Below are 24373 nucleotides of genomic sequence, written 5' to 3' on the forward strand. Positions count from 1 at the left end.
GAGAGAGAGAGAGAGAGAGAGAGAGAGAGACAGAGACAGAGAGAGACAGAGAGAGAGACTGGCATGTTTGTGACCTCCCCATACCCATGGGTTCATGTATTCATACAAAGTCAACTGCTAAAATTCATATAATCTTTTCCAGTTTTCCTTTATTCTAAATTACTATGTGAACTACATTTATTGGTTATAACTTGCTGCTAAATTGGACAATGACACATTCTCTGCCTGAGTTTTAAGCTAAACATTATCTTTCAAATCTTCACACAGTTTCAGATTTGAGTAGGATTAGGAATGTAATTGAACAGAAGAGCCACCCAGAAGTCAAGAAGTCTAACCTACCAACTGAAGACACTAGAGAAGAAGGCTCACTGTATGTGATGTCTTCATACCTCAATTTCCCACTCTGTCTTCTTTATAAGTCTTATGTTTATTAGCAAAATCAGGAGCACAAAGGGGGTAGGAGAAAATTTAAGGTAGGTGAACGTGACAGAATCTCCAGATCCTCTTTCACTCTGTTTTTTACCTCCTTCTACAGCAGATACCTCTTTGATTTTTAACTAGACACTTTATTGCCCAGAACTTTCTTGTTTCCCAATATGATACAGCCACAGTCTGTGAAGTACTACAGGAAATGGAGTAGATCTCTGTGTGCAGGGGTATAGGTGCTTCTGCTCTTTCCCATGTTGCTAGGGTGCAGAGAGTCTAGGCTACTGGAACCAAAAAAAACCATCCTCAGACCCACCACAAAGAAGAGCCAGGGTCCACATGGTATAAGCATAATGTTGGACTTTCTTTTGAGAAAAATGAAAGTCTAATGTTTAAGCATTATGTTAGATGCAGTCACAAAGTATCCAATGTATATGCTTCTTAACCAAGGAAACTTTAAAACTAATGCTTCAGAGAAGTATTGATAATAAACAGAAGACTTGTCATCTTCCAGCTTCTGATAATGCTTCTCTATTCATTTAATTCTATCTGGTACTATAGAGTATAAAAACAAACAAACAAAAAAGCCTACGTATCAGTTTTGATGCCAAGATCTGAAGCTTTTCAATAGCCTAATGTGTAAGAGAGAAAAAAACCAGCATGGCTGAACATAACAGCCAAATGCAGTGAGCATTAACATGTGCCCGGCACTGCTAAGATCTCACAGAAGCCTATGTAACACGGTAGTTGACAGAGTACTTAACTATATCTACCATCTTACCTGTTGATAATGTTCTGTTCATAAAACTGACCATAAGGCATCCATAAACATATTCAGAATTTCAAACATTTCATATAGAAGAATAACTTTAAAAAATACTCATTTCTAACTCCAGTAAACCAGTGTAAAAAGGAGAAAACTTCCAACTTGACCAGCCTATAGACTTTAATTATGAATAAAAAGGAGATGAGATCATGACAAAAGTGGTAAAGTACTTGCCTAGCATGGACAAGACTCTAGGTTAAGACTCTGCAGCATCACAGGGGTGGGAAGAGGGGGGAGAAAAAAGAAAAAGAAAAAAAGTCAGTGTATTTTGAAAGAAAACATTTTTTTTCCTTCAAAAATCTCTACCAGGCAGTTTGATTTATGGCAACAGATTTTTCTGCCAGTTCTCAATAGGTTTTTGAGTTGAAGATGAATGGGTTTCAGTATTATGGCAGTAGTTTTAGTGAAAACACCTGGCCTGTCCAAACTGAGCCATTTTAATTCCTTCTCTAATCACAAAATCTGCTTGGGACTAATGAGGACTATTGAGGCAAAGAACTGAGACTTTCATTAGTGCAACATAAATTATTATTCCTCTTAAGGTACTTAACAAACTATTCATTCTCCTACTATTCTCCTGCTAGTATTGGCATTTCTCAAATATTTTTGAAACTCTGTGCTCAGGAAATCATTCTCTTATTTCATTCTCTCCCTATTTTTTGACCAAAAATGGTTTCATCAGTTTGACACATGTTACCTGACTTGACTTCAAATGGTTCATGGTGTGTCCTAATAAAAACCTATTTTTAAATGATAAAGGTTCCCAATCACTGAGATTATCTAGAAACAAAAAACACAAACAAAATCAAAACAAAACAAACAGGCAGAAAAAGCATGCCAGAGACATGGAAAATGATTCTAAATGTTCAACCATCTTGTGGGCAAACGTATTATTCTTTTAATTCCCAAGTGACCTCCCAAGATGACTACACTTAAGAGGCCAATTTTTGGCAGGGAAGAAGCCAAGGATTTTCACATATGATAGAGAAATGCAAAGCCATCAGTAGTTGCTTTGGTCATTTTGTATGGCCCCAGGGGCTCCAGAGAGAACTTATAAAATGTTAAGACTACTGTACCTCCTCTTTCCCTCTGCCTTTTCATTTGTCAATAGTGGATTCACATAATAGCCCAAGGAGCTTTAAAATACATACCCATTAACCCCAACACAACTGACTGTGAATCTTAAAGGGAAGAGAGGAGAGACAGAGAGAGAGAGAGAGAGAGAGAGAGAGAGAGAGAGAGATAGTGTGTGTGTGTGTGTACACTGTTTATTCTTTTCCTTTCTTCCTGCCTCTCCATTGCAGCTCCCAGGTGATCTGGATACCATGTAGTACAAAGAAAGGGAGAAGAGGTTGGGCAGCCAAGGTCAAGATAATAACCATACCTCTGTCCACTGAGCTCCTCTCAACTAGTTGGGTGACATATAAACATTCGCTCCCTATATCATGCTACATTGTGATTGATAAAAACAAGAATTTGGTTGGTTGGTCCATACATATAATCTCACCTATACTTATCATATCATCAAATATGAAGTACAAGAAGTATACAGTCTCTAGGTGACTAAACACACAGAAGAAAACACAAAGGAGAGCAAAATGAAACTACATCCAAACCTAGCCAGTCCAAAGTGATTATGTTCTCCTCAAAGCTATCTGTAGACACCAAATTTGTCGTAATGAACATACCTCTATGACACTTTCCCACTGGCCTGTTGGTTTCAAAGATTAAAAACCACCTACCAGTAGTATCTTGGGCAGTCACATCCACACCATGCGTAAGCATGACCCTGAGGCATTCCACGTGTCCTTTAGCAGCAGCCAGATGAAAACTAGAAAGAGAAGGAAAGGCATTTTCTTAGGGTTTTTCTTCGCTCATAGCTCAGCTCCAGAAAAGCCTTCTTCTTCATGTGGACATATTCTCAGCTGAGATCCACAGCCACTTACATAGGCATTGTTATCAAGCTTATATTCCTCACCTAAATAACCGACTACCTACTAAAAGAGCTGGGTCATTTTCTTTATTCCCCTCAGACAGAAAGCTCTGAAAGAGGAATGAATCCTTCCTTCTCTCTCAGTCCCCATGCTTAGAAGAAGCTCTTGATCAAGAGCTCTTGTACAAAAGGGCAAGACAGGAAAATTGCTATGGTTAGCCATGTTAAGGTTTTAGCTTCAGGAAGTCTAGTTCCTATTTCTAATGTCCATGACTTTGGATGAATGAACACTTCCAATATTATGGCTTTATCAAAGCTCAGAGGAAAATAAAAACGTGTAGTCAGATGAGAAAGTATACTAAGATGTGTACGCCCTTTAAGAGCTCACACTATCTGGGTTTTTGCTTCTCTATTGTGATCTATGAGAGTTCTCCGCATCTCCATTTGCAAAATCATAAAATAAACTGTGAGGTACAAATAATTGTGTAAAAGCTCCTTCCAAAATGCAAAATGTGGTAAATCTTTTTAAAAGCCACTAATTACTACAGCCTCAACCACATAAGATGAAGCAATTTGTGACATGGTGCTTAATATCAATTCCTTGTCTCCATGTTCAGAAAGGAGAGGTGAGCAGAAGCTAAGTCAGACCCGCATTGCTTAAAACCTGGAGAGTCAGGAGATGAAGTTATGTGCCTTTGCAGTGAACGGAACTTAGGGACAAAGTTGTAGACAGTGGCAGACTATAAAAACCCATCCAAAACCAGCCCTGTCCACGCCTCACACTTGAGCTGCTTGTATCCTGGCACCTCTCGGGGATGTAATCATCCCCACAGCAGTGTCTGGCAGCAGCAAGCCATTAATATTTAGCCTCTGATTAGGGACCAGAAGCAGTGCCAACTTTTTTAGTAAGATCCTCAAGTGGAATGTTGTGCTTCTGTGCGTGAGACTGGTCAGAGGCAGAACCGGGATTCGTCAAATACAGTGAATAGATTTCCTCTGTGCATCCTCAGAGGTGACAGTGCTGGGGACTGATGGGCAGTGGCCATGCCCTGTCTAGATGTCAGACAACCAGGCATGTCTAGGGCTACAGCAAGCTTAGGGAACAGATGGTGCCCAGGTCACCACCTAATTAAGAGCCTCCTAATAGCCTGCATCCTGGAACAAGGACTAAAAGAGAGTTTGCAGACTGAGCTGAGTGGGAATGGGATGGGAGCAAAGCCGGAAGTTGATTAAAACCTACACACACACACACACACACACACACACACACCATTTTTGCAGCATCTGGAGACATAAAAGATAGTAACTATGTTGGTGGGGGGTTCACCAAGCCCTTGAAAATACACAGGTTGGCTCACCCCAAACAAAGAGTTATCTGTGTGGCCCACAGTTCAGAAACAGTGCGACGAACCATTAAAGGTAATGTATAATGATGAAATATAATTGTCTTCAAACAAGTTAAAGACTGAGAAACAAAATGAGTACATTTTCATCTTTGTATTGATATAATTCAGATGTCACAGAATTCACTCTTTAAAAATGTACTGGTCTTTTTGCATATTCACCAAGTTGTACAACCAACCTCACTGAGGGTCAGATTTTTCACTATGGTAACAAAACACCTGGCAGAAACAACTTAAGGAAGAAAGAATTCTTTTGCTCTTGGTTTCAGAGTTGTAAAGAGAGCTTCAAAGCCAGATGTTGCTGAAGAGTAATAGTAAGTTAGAGACTTCTTAGGACCTTGAATGAATAACTGAAAAGCAGGAGAAAAGCTTAGCATCCCTATTTCCATTTTGCATATGACTTTGCTCAGACTTTTTCCTCTACAGTCCCTCTGTAATCACTCTGGAATCCAGGAAAGACAGGACCGATGGGTAACATCATTATGACAAGGGACTGAAACTACCTCTAAAGAAAAATACAGCCTCCTCATGACAGACCACCCAGCAGATGGCCATGACTGTCATCCTGACAAGTGATCAGTGATAATTTCTCCAGAACCCTTCTTTTTTTTTGGTCAGTCGTGGGACTTGAACTCTGGGCCTGGGCGCTGTCCCTCAGCTCTTCCGCTCAAGGCAAGCACTCTACCACTTGAGCTACAGCGCCACTTCCGGTTTTCTGGTGGTTTATTGGAGATAGGAGTCTCACAGTCTCTCCTGCCCGGGCTGGCTTTGAACCGCGATCCTCAGATCTCAGCCTCCTGAGTAGCTAGGATTACAGGCGTGAGCAATCAGCGCCTGGCTCCAGAACCCTTCTTAAAACAGGGACTGACATACTGACCAATCAGGCCATACTTTGACCAGGACTATTTAATAACTATGTGTATATCTCTCCTCATGCCACCTCTATAAAATCTAAAGTTCACACTTAATTCCTGACTATGGCGGAACATGTACTGAAGTACTATCTTCCTGTGGCTCTTACATAATAAATGTCCTTTCTCTGGCTTTCTGTCTCTTTTTGTCTGATAGGAGTGAGTGGTCAGACTTCACAAAACACCAGCTATTTGGGTCTATTGTGGCAGCAAGGGATGGACCAACCATTCAAACATGAACCCATGGGAACATTTCATATTTAAATACTATCCTATACTTACTAGGTAGAGTTTTCGTGGCTCATACCTGTAATCCTAGCTACTTAGGAGGCTGAGATCTAAGGATCGTGGTTCAAAGCCAGCTTGGGAAGAAAAGTTTGTAAGACTCTTATCTCCAACTAACCACAAAAGAAAGCCAGAAGTGGAGCTGTGGCTCAAGTGGTAGAATGCTAGTCTTGGGCAAAGAGTTCAAAGACAGTGCTTAGGTGAACTGGTAATAAATAAGTAATAAACCCTATATATACTATGTATTTCTTAAAACAGTTGCCCTGTAAAATACATTTAAAAATCCCTTTATTTTTTAAGTCATTCCCCATTCCTCTGTCCTTCAAGTAGTTTGGAAATCACTAATCTACATCCCATGTCTATTACTGTATTCTAGACAGTTCCTAAAGACTAGATTATATAACATGCAATCTACTATGTCTGGCTTCTTCCCTTTAGCATGTTTCAAGGTATGTATGTATTATAGTACATATCCATACTTCATTACGTCCTTAATAAGATTGCATTTTATGAGTCTACCACAACTTGATTAGCCATGCATGCGCATCTGGACTCTTTCCACTTTGGGCTATATTATTACTGCTAAAACAATATACAACATTTGTAGGACACGCTTTCAATGCTAGTAGGTGTGTTTATCTAGGAGCGGAATTGCTGGGTCATATGCTAACTATGTTTTAACTTCCCGAGGAATTGCTTAAGTCTTAAAAGCTGCGGTACCATCTTGTCACTGATGAACAATGTAGAAGGGTTCCAACTTTCCACATTCTAGCCAAGACTCATTAGGGTCTGGCAAATTTTAGATGAGAGTTTTAACTACAACTTAAAATATCCAAAGGCAAAAAAAAATATTTAAGTCTTTTGTAATGAGCCCTTTGAAGTAGTTAGTTCAATTAATTAACAGCTGAAATTTCCCCTAAAAGGAATATAGAAGATTGAATGCAAAGGAAGTTAGGAACATCCTCTGGCCTTGTATCCACATAAGCTTTTATTTCTAATTATAAAGTGTGCCCAATTCTTTCAAAGTCCAAAAATGTCATTCAAAAGCTTATGGGAGATTTTGTGTACTTATCTCTTTATTTAGATTGGTCAGGAATTTAATGGAGATGGGGGGAAGAGGGAGACTGCAAATATTTTTTTTCTACTCCTACAAAGGACAATGGTTACTGCCCAGGGATATGGATGGTAGTTAATTCTGATCTTACTGAAGTACAGCACTTCATTGATCGAGGTGTTGGCTATATAAAGAGAGGTTCATGGGAAAGGAACATGATAGAAATGAAAGCTTTCAGACAGATACCAGAGACTCACACCTATAATCCTAGCCAGAGAAGGCTGGGAGGCTCAAACAAAATAACCAGCAAAAATTTGATGGTGTGGCTCAACTGGTAGAGTGCCAGCTGAGAGGGCAAGCTGAGCAAGGTCAAGGTCTTGAGTTCAAATCCTAGTATGAAGAAAGCATTGTCGTCATTATCATTCTTGTCATCATCATCATCCAAGGCTCTCCATTCCATCCTAAATCTACCAAATCAAAAGCCACAAGCACAAGGATTCCCAGCTGATTTCACAGGCACACAGAAGTGTGAGAGGTGCTGTTCTAAGCGGAGAATGAGTTAAAAACACCACATAATTTTATTTGTCAAGGCACCCATTGTTTCAATGTTCTTTGAAAACATAATCCTCTTAGCCTTAAAAACAAAAGTTCCACAAAAAAGGGATCCCCACTGTGTCACGTTTCCTTGGAAGGGGAGATGTTTTTAGCTTTGCTTGTATGTCTCAGCCAGGGTCCTTCCACAGAGATGTAACTGAAAGGCACAAACAGCCACAAGATTTACACAAAACTACTTTGATCCTTTGATGCTGACTGCTATTTGGAACACTCCTGCGTTTGTCACTTGGAAAGACCTCAAGGCTTCAGTGCTTCAGTTTTTGCCTCTCCCTCACTTCTATTATTTCCCCCACTACAGAGTCAACTCACTGAGGTCACTCCCTCAAACACCAGCTGGGTGGCAGCCTGTGAATCACGTAACGCAGCCCCATTGCTGTGTGTAATGGGGGCTGAGGTAACTTCAGTTCCCTCACTTCAAACCCGTGTTGAAGGCAATAAAATGACAAATGACATAAGTAATAGCAGCTAATTTTCCAAGACACTTTGCTGGAGTCATCTTATCGTCACAGAAGTCTTAAGGAGGGTTAAAAGGTTTCCCATTTTACAGAGGAGGAAACTGAGGTACAGAGAAATTCACACTGATTCAAAGTCTCAGAACAAATAAGCAGCAGATGTTTCCTAGGCTTTCATCATGTCTCCAGAGCTGATCCTTCAGTTCCATGTTGAGAAATGGCAGTTTGTTCCATCCACTTCAAACTGAAATGCTATGGACTATAACTCACTAATGGCTGTCGGTTCTCTACACAACACAGTTCAAACTAAAACCTGGTGGAAACATTTGGCAAAAAGCAAACATGGGCTTCACACAAGGGCGGACTGGGAATGCCAGGCTCTCAACTGGATGGGAATACAATCTCAGAGCTGAACAAACAGCCAGCATGGAGGTTTTATTTCCTACAAAACCACTCAGCAAATTGAGCACACCTTCCTGAAATAGATACCCTGGAACAAGGCTGGAATATTTCCCAAGACTCTTCGCCAGAAGGGGATTTGAACTGATGCTATTCAAAAGCCCACAAGTTGTGGCCCTGGAAAATTCCTTGTTTCCCAGTTGGTGTGGTTTCTCATTACCAGCTGTAATGTACAGACATTTTCAGGGCTACTTTTAGAAGATTTTTTTATTTTTTCAGGAGCATTCATTCATAGAAAATTGCATTCAGAACAAACTCTTGTCTCCTTCACTAGCCAGGCTCCTAGTTCCTGGAAGCCAGAGAACTGAACTATGAAGGCTCTTCAGTACTCCCCAGTGCCATTATCTAACCAGCCTCCACTTTCCAAATCAAGCTGCTAACACACTCATGAAACCTACAGCCACCAGACACACTCCAGAATCTCAGAATGTAAGATGTTCTAGAACCTTCCCGATAATGATGGTTCAACATCTGCACTGCACAGAGCCATGAAGAAATAAAGAGAAGAAAAGACATAAAATATCAAGACTTGAACTCACTGCCATGAAGGCAGTTTCTCTCACTCCATACATACCTCCCACTTTCCAAAAATACTTGGGTTTTCAAGAAAGGAGTCACTGTGGTCTGGAAAAGACTCACAAATAGTTCATGCTACTAAGGGGCTTTCCTATAGCCCCATGAGAGAATCAGCATTTTAGTTCTGTAATAGGAGCTTCACAGACAGACCATCACTTCTATTGTCACTGGGTGCCTTTTGGAAGACTTTTTTTCTGGAGAAAAAAAGTGATGTATGGGGGCTGGGAAGGTGGCTCAGTGGTAAAGTGCTTGCCCCGCATGCATGAGGCCCTGAGTTCAATTCCTCAGAGAAAGCTGGAAGTGGTGCTGTGGCTCAAGTGGTAGAGTGCTAGCCTTGAGTTGAAGAACTGTGCGACAGCGCGTAGCCCCTGAGTTCAAGCCCCGTGACCAACAAAATAAAAAAAGGAAGTGATGCTTGCTACAAAACAAACAAACAAACAGGCAAATTAAGCATGTATCTTTTGGGCTAATGCCAATTTTGCTTCCCAGTACATTTGTATGCTAGTTCCCCAAACAGGTCCCAGATTAGCATCACCTAGGGAACTTGTTCAAAATGCAGACTCTCAGGATTCTGCTTAGATTCTAGAGTTGAAGTTCAGCAAGCTCACAGTCACACACTCAATTTTAGGGTCAGTGGCACAACAGAAAGAATCCAGTAGTCTTTAGGTTTGGGTAATTAATCCTTGGCTTTAATCTCCACTCCACCATCTCCTGAGCACTTCACAGCAAAGTTAGGAGATACTGAAGATTAAAAACTAGAGAGAATAGAGATCACTGAAGAGGAAATGTAGATGGGGTGAATTTGAACAAAGTATATTATATGTGTTGTAAATATCAAAAGAAGTCTGTTTGTATAATTAGTTTATGCAGAAAATTTGATTTTCAAAGGAAGAATTTTTGATAAACTTACAGTCTTTTAGGAAAGTCATTCAAATTCACTATCCTCAGTTAATTCACCTGATCTATACAATCAAAGAATTCTGTTTCCAGATTCAAAATGCTAAGACTCTGATGCAACCCACCAATTATTTTTTGCTATCTCTAAGTAGATGTACACAGGGGATACAATCCAATGTGTCAACCGATGAGTGCAATGTATCTTGATCAATGTCACTACACTTATTCCAACCTCTGAATTCTACGGAGCTCAAGAAAGACTGGGCCCACAGAAAATGTTCAGCAGGAAAATTCTAACAAGTGGATTACAAGGTCTGGATTCCGATTTCAGATTAGAATCTAAGGGTAAAAAGGGAGTCTTGCCTAATAACTTCTAGTTATAAAAGCCATGAACAAAACTAAATTCCAATCTGTAGTGGGTGTTAACCCAAATGGCCCAGGGAGAAATCCTGCTGGCAGAGAAGTTTTGTTGCTGACTGGCTTTCAATGATTTGCCAAACATTTACAATACTAGCTCTAATCATTGCTTCTACTAGAACTCATAAGGCAGACAGTCTGAAGCACTTGTTACCTTTCTCTGCTAGACAGAAAAAAATTGTATGAACTCCCAACCCTTTGAAAGTCACACTTTTTTCTTCATAAAATTACCGCAGGGTAAGTAAGAGCATCGCTACTGTGGTGGTTGATCTTAACTCTCGATCTGACTGGATTAAGGAGATTATGAAAGCACCTCTGGGTATGCTTCACCTAACAGTGCTTTAATTTGTTGATGGATTCAAAATTTGAATAGACTAATAGGACACTGTCTATAGAAAGGTGGTTCCCATAAAGGAACCACTTAGAGGATTTGTCCTTAGGAGGGGCTATATCTTGCCCTGATTCTTTCCTATTACTACACTCTTTGCTTTCTATTTGCCATGAGGTGAATGGTCTCCTCCATAGTCTCCAGCCAAGGACATGGAGCCAAGCAACTAAGAACTGAACCCTATGAAAGCAGAGCAAGGTTGTTTCTGTCAAGTATCTGGTTACAATTACATGCAAGAAACTAAAACACACGGGAGAGAAATTGACAGGGCTTTTAAACTATTGGGTGAATGAATGAAAAATATAGGTGAATACACACTGCGCACTATCACAATTCCTTCCTGGGAAGGGGGGGGGGGGACAAGGAAGGGAGTGGTACCAAGGATTGAATGCAAGTCCCTGTGTTTGCTAGGCAAGTGCTCTACAACTGGAGCCCCCCACCTGAGAAAAAATCACTTTTTTATTAAGAAAGGTTGGCCTCTAACGCTGGTAGTTTGTTATCAGCAACAAGATAGGCCCCTTAAGTAATCAATACTCCTTAGGTTCTAGGTGATTTCTAAATGGCAGAGGCAAAAGAGAGGTTTCTTAAAGGTCATGGGGCTTGAACTCTGGGCCTGGGTTCTGTCCCTGAGTTCTTCAGTTCAAGGACAGTGAGCCACAGCGCCACTCTCAGTTTTCTGGTGGTTAATTGGAGAGAAGAGTCTCATGGACTTTCCTGCCTGGGCTGGCTTTGAACTGGGATCCTCTGATCTCAGCTTCCTGAGTAGCTAGGATTACATGCATGAGCCACTAATGCCCAGCCTCAAAAGAGAATTTTTTTTTTAACAAAGGCTTCATGAAAAAGGTGGTCCAATGGACATGAATGATACATAAAACTCTGCAGTGTGGTGGTGGCATTTTAGAAGGCAGGAACCGAGGCTAGGAAGCAGTTTGAAAAGGACAGGCGTGTGCTAGTGACTAAACTGGCCTCGACCCTTGAACTGCTTGGCGTGAGAAACTCCTGCTCCAACATGCCCTCTTTCATGTGAGTGACTGAGGGCAGGTCACTGACTGTGTGCTCTTGAGATCCATCCCCATCCTCCTCTGCTCGCCTCTACCACAGCCACTACATTTCCCAGGCTCTCCTGACCTCTGTGTTGGGGGTAGGCACTGCCAGACAGCTAGGGGGAGGGGCGGAACCAGAGAGCTTTGACATTGGGCAACGGTTACCCACTGGAATGCTTAAAATTCTTCGTTCTCGATATACTTAACCCAACTCAGAAAACAGCTTTCAATGAAAAATTCTTGAGATCCTACGAGTATTTTTTTTTGGGGGGGGGGGTTAGTCGTGGGGCTTGAACTCTAGGCTTGGGCGCTATCCCTGTACTCTTCAGCTCAAGGCGAGCACTCTACCGCTTAAGCCACAGCACCACTTCCACTTTTCTAGTGGTTTATTGGAGATAAGAGTTTCACGGACTTTCCTGCCTGGGCTGGCTTTGAACCGAGATCCTCAGATCTCAGACTCCTGTGTAGCTAGGATTAAGGTGTGAGCCACCGGCGCTCGGCCCTACGAGTATTTTCTTATTTTTCACTTCCAGATCTATTCCAGATCTATTCGTTCTACAGCACAATTTTGCAACAAGTCCAAGTGAAACTTGGACTTAAATGTTTCTATCCAAAAGAATGTGTGTGTGTGTGTGTGTGTGTGCATACATGCATGTGGGTACAATAGAAAAAACAATTTCCACTAGCCATCCCAGGTTGTCCTTAACCCATCTACACCTGCCCTGATGTAGGACTTGTTGGGAAGCCTAGATTAGGAAACCTGGCTGCTTGATGGTTCTTGCATTAAACACATCCTTCAAATTACCCCAGGTATTCTGACAACTCTTCTGCCCAAAATGAATTCCACACCAAAGCAACCAACTCTCTGAAGATGGAAGCCAGCATCTGAAATGCTTTCCAGATGATTCTAATGAAAGTCAAGTTCAGAATCAATTACCTACTCCAAATGGAGCCCCAATTATGATAAACATTTTAGAAAGAGAAAAGAACAATGGTCAAGGTATCTGTTTTTCTTTTCAATTTGGCCTGGCTCTGTTCATGCTGTCACCTGTATCTGGACTGTCCTTACCTCTACACACACCCAGATCCCACTGACCTGACCTGTTCAATGTCCCCTATATCAAACCCTAGAGAGGAAGCATTTCTTACTTAACTCCAGAGGCTTCCTCTCACTCACTGTCCTGAAGCCCTCATGGACAGTATTTCACAGGTTAGCACTTAAGTGTTCTTCAGCATTTTTAATGGCCTTGTCTTCCCATCTCAGTCCCTGGAGGAGAACTGTATTTTCTCCATTTTGTAATCTGTTGACAATAGAGTCAGGGACATTCTGGATTAAAGGAGTGCCTACCAATTGGTAGATTAATAGAACACAACCTTTGGACATATGTCCAAGGTATAAACAGAGGCAATAACATCTTCAAAAGCCTATGTGAAGCCAGGCACTGGTGGCTCACACATGTAACCTTAGCTATTTTTGAGGCCAGCTCAGGTAGGAAAATCTGTGAGACTCTCATCTCCAATTAATCAACAAAAAGTCAAAGTGGAGGTGTGTCTCAAGTGGTAGAGTGTCAGTTTTGAGTAAATGACATAAAAAAATTAAGCTAAGGGACAGCACCCAGGCCCCACGTTCAAGCCCTAGTACTGGCACAGTCTATGTGACCCAAAGTGGAGTTGATATCACTTATCAATGTAATTGGTAAGTCTCTTGAGGATTTGGGGGCCTAAAACTATCCTCGCACATGCCACAGTCTCTGTCTCTAGGGCAACTTTACCCGTTAAGACCTGAATACCTGGTATTACCTAAGGAAAGGTAGAGAGTGATGTTACAGGAAGGAATATAAACTGTAGCTATATATACAGTATGTGGGGGTTTTAGGTAAATTAATGTGGTAGCTGTAGGAAATACTAGAGATAGCTAATTAGGCAATATGACTTGATTTCTAAGACAAAACTACTGGAATAAAATAGCGAACACATGCCTATTCTAAAAAAAAAAAAAGTACAAAAAAAACTACCAGCTAAAGAAGCACCTTACTGTACTGACTTGCAGAGTTCAAGGCTTACGACTTGCAGAGTTCAAGGCTTACCTTTCTTCCTCTTTAAATATAAATTGCATAGTCATCTAAAAGTACTTGCATAAAGCTCTTGCTTTCCAAGCCAAAAAGATCAGGTTTCTGAAAAATCTACGTCAATGTACACATACACAGTCTCAGACACAGACACACAGACACACTTTTTAAAAAGTCTACATATACACATGCCCTGGTGAGTATTTGTTCAAATACTACAGTCCTAGCAGTGATTTTATTTAGTCTGGTTGTTCTTAAAACAAACACACATAACTTTAATTAAAGGCACATCCAACATAGGGGAAACCATCTTGAAACAATTAGATTCTTCTACAGTAAAAGGTTTCAGGGCACTGACATCCTCCCACTTCCTCCAATCCCCTCAGGAAAGAGACCAGATGGGGCAGAGGCAAGCCAAGCCTGACTCCATAAACACAGCCTGGAGCTGTAATTCTCTGCCCTGCTCCATTTTTTTCTCTTCCAACCAAGATACCACCTTTCTTTGGATCTTCCCTAAATGAATTCCAGTCAGTTAACTGCTTTTACTTTTTTTTTTTTTAACTCTACTCTTTGATCAGTTTTAGAGGGAGAAAATTTCTGACATGGTTTCTTATCTTTCCCTGGCAGGAAATACTCCAGGAAGAAACTGAGAAGGAATTACCAAATCATGCATCTGGTCATGAACCTTGGCTATGGAGGCTTCTGGAAAATGTCTGAAAGATGGGTCCCTCTGACACCATATGCTTCTGAGTTTCTGGGCTGTCCAGTTCCCCTCGTAGAACAAACTGGCTATTGAAACTGTCCTGAAAGCTGGGGGACAAATTGTGACATGTATCCAGTGAGTTTACCTCTAGGTAATTTACTCATGAGTTTCCATCAGCAAAAAGATACACTGAAGAGTCACTTCTACAAATACCAATATTAGGAAAAAAACCAACAAAACAAAACCAGTAGGATTCTTGCCCACAGCAAGCTTACTCTGTTGTATGAAGGTCAAATCCTTTAGAAGACAAAGGTTTTTCTTACGTGACTAACGTTCCTGTTGTTGGTCTTTCAGTATTGTAGGATACACTGGACAAAGAACTAGACAAATGTGTGGACACTCTTGCTAAGAGGCAGCAGGAGCAGGTAGCCCATCTCTAGAAGGCCTATGGGCAAGAACTCTAGGTAAGGCAGTGCCAGAGGGAATAACCTGGAATGCAAGAACCAGGACTGCATGGACAGGCAACTGTAGATTCCAGTACCAAATTACAACATGGGTTATCATGAAAACTCTTTACAAAGGAGGTCTGGAGCCTCTTGGTGAGATGGAACTGATGTTGATGAGCAAACTCTAAAGAGCAGGCAGAAAATGAGGCTAAGCGCCGTAAGTATCGAATTGTCAAGAGGAAATGTGACCAAGCCCTTCAGAACGAGAGGTGTGAAGCATATCTCACATGTTCACAAATAAATGCTACCCTTGAACACTCCACAGAGCTGGCCTAACCAAGAGCAGCAGCAGAGGTGATTCAAGGACAGCTTCAGTCAGTCACAGACTGTGAGCTGCACCCAAGATTTGACTGGTTACTTGTTACCAAATCACACACACCTAGAAAGAACAGGAACAACTGAGAGATTTCTGCAGCTTAGGCAAAGTTAAGTGTATACTTAGGAAGGGATGTGGAGATTAGAATAAATCTCAGTCCAGAAGTAGAGACTTACAAAAGTGAGAAGGCTCAGGCCAAAGGAGCAAAATCACAATAGCATCCTTTACATGATTATATGATACCAAAGGGACAAGAAAGGTGGTTCCCAACCCCAAAGCCCCAACTCATTCTGAATATGCCAATCATAGACCTGAATAGAAATAGGAAGCCAGATAAAATTGAATTCTCACATTCTTATGGTCACTAGTTAATAACTTTAGTCCTCAAAAAATATCCTAAGCACAAAAATGAAGTGTTGACAGATGATTACTAATGAAAAAAAATCCTACACTGAGAAAATAATTACCCCCCCTGCTTCCTTTCTTTATTAGTTCTCCTAAATTTCCACATGTGTCACTGAATGAGAAATAGCTGACTTGCAAATACATGGGCAGAGGTGTGAGAGCTATTTTCAGAGTTTACCCAGGAATAGCTGTATTACATGGGTCTTGGTTTTAGCAGAAAACTAGAAGTGGTCATTTCTATATAATTGCTGCATATATTTCTACTACTACTACTAAAAAAAAAAAGCACTGAATGAACACTGACATAACATGGAAGAACCTGGAAAATATGATAACTGAAAGTAGCCAGAGACAAATATCACATATTATATGACTCCCACTTATATGATAAATATTCAGAATAGAAAAACTCACAAAGACAGCAATCAGATTAGTGGTTGCCAGGGGAAATGCAAGGAAAGGAGGGAGTACTTGCTTAGTAAGTACTGGGTTTCCTCCCAATAGTGATGAAAAAGCTCTGGAACTAGAAGGGATAGTAGTGAAAAACAGTGTGAATGTGCTTGCTGCCAATAAAAAGTAGCCTTTCAATTATAAAACACTAAATGCTATGTTACCTGTATTTTATCACAATAAAAGAGAGTAGACAATAGTCTAGCCATCTATTCTATGCATAGTATGTACACTTTTGCTCAGTACACTATGAACAAAAAATATGTACACATTTGTTCAACTGTTCACAATTCTGTCTAAGCTACTAATGTAAATTCTCTATCTTTCCAGTGAGTAATGTCTTAGACAAAACGGATGAATGCTTATCTTAGTACTATCTCAGTAGTATCTTAGACAAAATTGATAAACACTTATCTTCTCTTTTTTCTGGGATGACTATAAGAAGTTGTATTCTACAGACACCTACAAAGCTGGACAGGAGGGGGTACGTACAGTCCTAGAAGGCTGTACAGTGGTATACAAGGTAGATCAAAAGACAAGTCTCTATCACCAGGAATTTCAGAAATACTGATTCACCAGCCTCCCATAGACAAAGTAAGTAAAAATGTCATAACATCACCTCATGTATAACCATGGGTATCATTTCTTTTTAAAGCCCCTTGATACTTCTAAAACAGATGCTCCCTGTATCAAAAATCCTTAACCAGTCTGGGATGAAAAGGGAAGAAAATTGCATCAATCAAGTGTCTACTGTGAATTAGAAACTGCAAACTCTTTCCATATGGTACCTACATCTGTGGGCTACCTTTATCCTCTCAGACTTCTAGTCATCATGAGCACTATGGTCCCTAGCAGAGGAGCAGGAGATCAGGGGCTTTCCCTCCTGTACTTAAGGTAAGCAAAAATTTAATATGTAAAGGGTCAGATAAGTATTCTGGACTCTTTGCACCATATGGTCTCTGTTGTAACTGTTTGATTCTGCTTTTGTAGTTCTGGAGCAAACATGGACCATGGTTAGATAACACAGACAGCAGGTCCCAACCCCTACTTAAGAATCTAAAAAGATTCCCGGAAGTCTTAGTACTCCAGTTATCCACCATGGGAACCTGACAGTAACAAACCATATATACAAGGCTTCCTCTTTTCTCATGCTTTCTAGATCTCTGGAGAAAAAACTAGTGGCAGTCAAATGCCTTGTCTCACATTTGAATACCCTGCTTCTGAGAGTATCCAACATTTGTCAGTGTTCTGTGCTGTAGCAACTTATCATCTCCCTTTTACATTGAGAAAAGTGAGGTTCAACAATCACATAATTCATAATAATAGACATTATAAATAAGGACAGACAGGACCCATAAGAAGTTGATCTACCTTCAAAGTCCCTGATCTCTTTACAATACTATCAGGGTAAGGATAGACAGACACACCTAAGTACATGCATGTATACATACACACACACTCACAGACCCCAGTACTTAAATATAGTACTCAGATAGCTACCTATCTACGGTAAGGGAGTTTATAAAATTATATAATATAAATAGCAAAGCTTGAAGGTGATGCAAAAACTATTTTTCTCTTTTATATTGGTTCTTAGCTAGGACCAGCTGGCTATAGTTTTGGCAAAGTGTGGGTATATCTGGGCACAATTTACAGCCACTTGGAAATGCTTACTATGTAATGTGGAACTGGTAGAGAGAAACTATATTAAACACCCTCACACATATTTCAGCATGGGAGTGGGAGGGGGCATGGCAATAATTTTACAACGATCTCACAAGGGACTCAAGAAACTCCACTTGAACACTGAGGATTCTAGAGAACGCCCTGGGAGCCATGGCGGAGTCAATGTGGTAACCAATGGTCTGCTTACGCGGTCTTGCCCTCGCTGTCCTGCTTGGTTGCGCTGGCCCCCTTCTTGCCCAGCAGTGAGGCCACCTTCTCCACGTCTCCATTTTCCACGGCCTGCAGCAGGCGGTCATCATTCTTGTTCCACTCATTGGTCTGTGGAGCAAAGGAGAGAGGCAGAAGAGGTGAGTGATGTCAGCTAAACCCACACCGCTGATTCTGTTCTCCCACTTCAAATCAAAACCTGCCCCAAAGGGGAAACTAAACAATACCTTCTTCTTTACCATAAGGACACTCCCCCCAACACATACAGTTTAATAAAATACTGTCATCGAACTTTGAAGGTTACTCCCTCTAACTATCCTTGGGAAGACAAAGCAAGTTAGATGGACCTGGAATCCAGTTTACACATTAGCTAATTTCTAGCTAAAGTTGACAGATGGCACCTAAGAATGCTGACCTTTGACCTAGTCTACAGCTCACTCAAGTGCACTGGGTTACAGCTCCAAACTGGCCAGCAGTTCAAGGTTATCTGAGAGTTAAAATACATACAATTCTTCATTTGCTTTTTATGGCCACAGTTTCTTTTCTGCTTATTGGATCCAAATTTCTTGAGTCATATGCTGATTTTAAGTAGTTGTCTATGCTACCAAATCAACAAAGTACCACCAGAAACAAAACTTCTTTTGAGCAAACAATTAGGCATCAAACAGCTTTGGGGAAAACCTCAACCACCTTCAGTCCCAAATTATTTTGCAAACCACAGAAACAGTAAACTTGCATGTGCATGAAAACCAGATTTTAGTTTTAGAAAGGAAACGAATTATCTTCATGTTAAGAGTAAATGAGCCCAACTCGAGTATATGACTAGTTCTCAATATGAAAGGTGGCAATGAGCCACTGAAACTTTTAGAGTAGAAGAATGAGAGAACATATCAAGACTGGAAGGTATATAAAGCACATAAGATCAATGAGGGAGAAGATGAATCTGGGCACATCAAAGCTCCTGGGGGACCGTGAAGGCCCAGCCCAACCTCCAGGTCTTCTCTATAACAGGTTCTGAGCTAATCCTCATTCTTTCAGCTGTGGACTCAACCACACTGAGAGAGACAGATCCTCTTCCCCACAGCTTTCAATAGACAGATCCTATGGTCAGGAATCTAAGGTATTTCATATTGACGCTTCATCATAAAACACTACAAGGAAGTAGACAGAAGGAACATGAAAGACTAAAAAAGCCAAGAAGTGGTAATATTGTAAAACTACACTCTTTCCATGCCCCCATAAGTGTTCCCAATCTTTATATTAATGCAACAGAAGATTTGTTAGGGCTGATCTGTTGCAAAGCACAGGTGAGTCCACCAGATATCCGAGTCACCCTCCTGTCCTCACATTCAGGACTATAAAGTCACAGACCAATACTATAAAGTCACAGATAAATAAATACAACAGAAATGCTCAGAACTGCACCCCTGAGAGCGTTAAGACTGACCTCTCCCGTTTCTCTGGGGGAAAATCTTTCAGTGTACAAAAGACAGCTTCTTTTCCCTCCCTCCTTCCCTCTCTCCCTCTCTTTCTTCTTTCCTACAGAACACAACCTGGCTCAAAACTTCAATACTGCATTTACTTCATGTGGGCACCAAGCACTGGAAATGTGGCCAGTGAGAGCCTAATGCTTAACGCTGAGTTGTCATGTGCCAATCATAGTGACTACCACACAGAACAGTACAGTTCTCCACAGTGACTCTTCGTATCTTTCTCAAAGTATGAGTCTACCCATACTCAAGACACTGAGGATTATCTTCCTTATGAACTCAGCCTCCAAGAAGAGAACACAGAAACCAATGGGCCCTACCCCAGCATTTGTTAGTACACTGTACTTAACAATCTTAGCAAATACCAAGACACAGATTATATCTGATTTCTCCCACAGGGCATTTTATAAAGAAGGAAACAAAAAAAGTTTATGAAGTTCATTAAGGGTCAATCATCATTACCTCTATTATTCTAAAAAACAAAATAAAACTACTGTCTTCTAAAATCCTTCCCTAATCTAAAGTGACCAAATTAAAATAGGATTGGGAAGATCAAAAGAATGTTAAATCTTAGTAGACAGGACTGAAAGCATTGAAGCAAAATAAAGGCCATATGAAAGGATTTTCCTTTTCAATGCTGCTATGGCACTCCACCCTTTAGAGGAAAATCTGATGACAGGAATTCCCCAAATCAATTCCACATGGATCCTATAAGACATGGCAGGAAAGAACCCCCAATGCTCTCTAAGAAGGCCAGTCTGCTTTGAGGTCTGAAACACCTCCTGATCTAGAGTCTCCACTGTGAGTAGGCCAGAAGCTCCTTTTCTCTTATAACAGAAGAGGTAATGAAAATATGGATTCCTACACCAAATATTGAATAAATAACTACAATACCATTCAGTCTGCAAGTGCTACAGCCGAAGCTCAGAGTGCTTTAGCAGCAAGACAGAAATGAGAATGGATGCTCATATACCTTGGAGGCCTTAGACTAAGCAGAGGAAGGAACCAAGGAACAGAGCAAGCCGGGAATGGTGGAACAGAAAGCCTGATTCTACTTTGCTCCTCTGAACTTGCAGTAGATAAATAAAGCCCTTCCACCACCCTTTGCAACTACTCTGCAACTACAGTGTTACATTCCATACCCTAAACCCCACCACCAGTCACAAAACGAGACCAACATGTTTAAGGAATTTTCTAGGTGTCTTGCTCTTGGGGATCCAAGATCTCTTCACCCCCATCCTTCTACAGGGAAGTGTCAAATTGAAAGCAAGCATCAGAATAAAGTTCAGAAAGTCATCTTGGGAATTAGAGCTGTGGCTAAATGGTAGAGTATAAGGCTCTGAGTTCAATCCTCCATACTCAAAAAATGCACACACACACACACACACACACACACACACAGATACATAAATGAAGGGAGTCACCTTGGTCAATCTACTGTCTAAAGGTAGGATTGGTTAAACAATGAGAAGTAGGAAATTTTGTCCAAACATTACAAGTTAACTCATTCATTCTCCAGAATCAAGACTCCATCTGGAAAATAACCAGCAAAAAGCAAGGCTGGAGGTGTGGCTCAAGTGACAGAACACCAGCTGAGCAAGCTCCTTGCCCTGAATTCAAATTCTAGTACTAACATAAATAAATGAATGGCCACTATTGCACTGACAATTTCATCTTTCATCACTATCTATAAAAATCCTGGTTCTATGGGAAAGATTCCACACTGGTTATCTTAAGAGTTTTCAAGCTATTACTAGGTTAAGGTGACATACTTAAAAGTGAAAGAAAGGAAGAGAAAAAAGGAGGAAGGAAGGAAGGAAGGAAGGAAGGAAGGAAGGAAGGAAGGAAGGAAGGAAGGAAGGAAGGAAGGAAGGAAGAAAGGAAGGAAGGGAAGGAAGGAGCCAACATTGTGGGTCACATTAATAAAGTAAAATATTTTATGACAATTCACTTTCATATGTATGTGTATTCTAGGTAGTGATAAACTGTTTCTTACTGAAAATCAGAGTAACAAAAAATCACATCGAAACAAAAAAAGCCACTGGAAGCCACTGCTTTAGGATAGATGCTCTGTGGCAGAACCAGCTATACAAAGGCTAATTTGTTAAGGCTTAGGCCCACGCCTCCCTGTGACCTATCTCTGCTTCTTTGCTCCCCAGGCTCCCCAGGGCCCACCTACTTAGATCCACTCAAGCCCACAGTCTAGACCAGGTGAAATATTGCATGCTGGAGTTTGCTCTGGGTTTAGTTTGTTCGCTGTGTCTGCCGTCTTCAGCTCCCTGAAGGCTGTGACAACAGCCTTTCTTTCTAAATCCCGGGTACCCAAAAAATATTCAGTATTTGCTTGTTGGTTTGAGCAGGAGGTTCTTCATCCAGATTAGCCTGAATTTCTCTTTGAGTTAGCAAATATTTGCACTTTCTTTGATAAAATGCTTTCATTTTCTTGCAAATTATTAAATCCTATTTCAGATTTTTTTTACATTTTTATAGGCCAAATAAACCCAACTCCCTTAGCTTTTCCGCAAGAGGCCAATTTTCCAAGATTTTAATCTTGTGTATACTTTCTCCAAATCTTCATATAAAGGAGCCAAGTCTCATAAATTCAATCAGGATGAAGCTGGTGTCTCCTGGTCATGAAAACCACCTGGGTGCTGGCTAAGTTTGCACACACAGCCAAGCTAAAATTTACTGGATAGATTTTCTTCCTTCACAAGAAAAATAAATGATTAGGAAGGGAGTGGGGAAAAGAAAAATTCTTCACTTTTTCTTTGCAGAACTAAGCATGCTCTCTCATACCAAAGCTTGTTATTAGGCTTTCACTAGTGTGTTGAATACTCAAGCTGTGTAGAAGAGACCTAAGAATGGGAGTGACAACATGGCTTCTAAAAGACAAAATAGGTAAAGGGCATAAGTATCCACTAAAAGAAGATAAAGAGATTACAATATAGTCAAACAATGGGCTACCACATGTTACAGCTAGCTGGAGAGATATTTGACATAATAGTGCTAAAAGAAACAATAACACACACACACACACACACACACACTTTAGAGGTCTTATGAATCTGCATGGAGAATCTGATAAAGCTATGGGCTAGTCTGAGAATAATGTACAGACACAAAAATCTTACATACAGTTTAGAAGGCTCTCTGGCTTAAATGTGTATCCCTGGCCCATATACACTAATTCCTGGTGTAGAAAAGAAAGGACAGGAGTTCATACTCAAGAGTTCACATTCCCTTTGCACCTCCTCATTGCCTCTTCTAAATGGCCTTGAAAAGTCCACAGTCTCCATGTAAAAAGTACCTGAGTCTCCATGTCCTTATGCATAAAATGGAATATATCCTATTTGAAATTATCCTGAGAATCAGATGTAATATAGACATTAGCCTCACTTATATTAGATATCCCCAAAATGGTAATTATTCTTATTGAGCTAAATGAGCCATACTCTTTCTAATCCTCTATGAAACTTTTTTTTCTTTCCCTTTTTCTTAAAGTATTAGGAATTGAACTCAGAGCCTCAAGTGCTCCACTACTTAGCTGTGTCCGCGGTCCTTTTGGTTTTTGTTTTTCAGATTGGGTCTCATTCTTACTTTGCGCAATTGCCTACCTCTACCGCAGCCATGTCCAGCTTAGTTCTCAGACAGGGTTTTACTTTTAGCTGGGCTGGCCTCAAACTGTGATACTTTCCTTTCTAACTCCAGAGTAGCTGGGATTTCAGGCAGACCCCACCACATCTGGCCTTCTATGAATCTTAACATCTACAGTTTCCATCTGCTTTTAACATCTACAGTCTGACAATTCATTTACCGATGTTGAAATAGGTAACACCTTAATGCAAACTTTCTACTATGTTCCTTAAAAATTTCATTTTAAAGGGCCCTAGAGAAACCTTCACAGACATGAGACTAGTTTATTGAACGTGGCTCATTTTTCTAAGAGACTGTTTAAACAGACACTATTTCAACAGAGCACGAGGCCCCATTTGCAAGTTCAGGAAGCCATATGTTACGCTCCAGAGACATGTGTAATGTGTCGGCTATGAAGGGCTGCATGTGGGAAAGGCAGACGTTATCCTCAGTGTGGGTTCCTGACATTCCTGCTAATATATCACAAATGAGATTTTCAATGGCTGACCAGTAAGTTTCCTATTCTTCAAATCATTTCCAAATGACAACCACTTGTTTAAAGACTTTTCCATGAAGCTTGGCCTTTTGAAAATCTTGCATGCCTCCATCCAGGGGAGCAAAAACCATGTCAACTGTGTGATGAATGCTGGGGTTTTGGCCACTGGCAATGTCAAGGCCTGGCCAGACATGGCATGCATTTTATTTTGTTTTAATTGGGGAGAACTGAAAAGCCAACGAAAACGCAGTGGTTATAGCAATCTAGCTAATGGACAGACTTGAGTTTTGGAATTATGAGCCCAAAGTAATCCAGAGGCATAAATTTAACTAGAAATAAATAGAAAAGGTTTCTTTGGTTTTCCGTAGGTAAGATGCTAAAGGCACAGCCCTCGCCAAAGCAGCTCCTGACCCATGGGTCTGCTGGGGCAGCCATTGGGAAAAATCGATGAGCAAGATTATCTTTGGCTAGGTCACATTTTTCTCTGCAGTTTAGGAGTGCAGCTTGTTTTGCCAATATAATCAGCAAAACCAAGGTAAGAAGCAAAGTAAATAGTATTTTCACTGGAAGGTTTCAGATTCAAACTGTTCAGAAATACACACACACACACACACACACACACAAACACACTTCAAATTTTAAGAAAGAGGATACGAAACAAGCAAGCTTCATGTCCATAACAAAACTTCTCATGCCGACTATTCTAGCCAACACTTATTAATATCTA

The 24373-nt window shown here is 40.7% G+C and overlaps 1 protein-coding gene across 1 annotated transcript in view; it reads right to left on the reverse strand.

The window, feature by feature from the left end:
• Positions 1–24373, reverse strand: part of Rai14 (retinoic acid induced 14) — a 118516-nt gene that overhangs the window by 25719 nt on the left and 68424 nt on the right. Inside the window, exons 3-5 of the mRNA XM_013018529.1 lie at positions 18008–18138; positions 2995–3083; positions 1950–2032 (exon numbers count right to left, since the gene is read on the reverse strand). Coding sequence (XP_012873983.1) covers positions 1950–2032; positions 2995–3083; positions 18008–18138 — 303 coding nt within the window. The remainder of the gene's footprint in view (positions 1–1949; positions 2033–2994; positions 3084–18007; positions 18139–24373) is intronic.

This window comes from Dipodomys ordii, unplaced genomic scaffold (assembly GCF_000151885.1).
Source record: "Dipodomys ordii isolate 6190 unplaced genomic scaffold, Dord_2.0 Scaffold41, whole genome shotgun sequence".
Lineage (NCBI taxonomy): Eukaryota > Metazoa > Chordata > Mammalia > Rodentia > Heteromyidae > Dipodomys > Dipodomys ordii.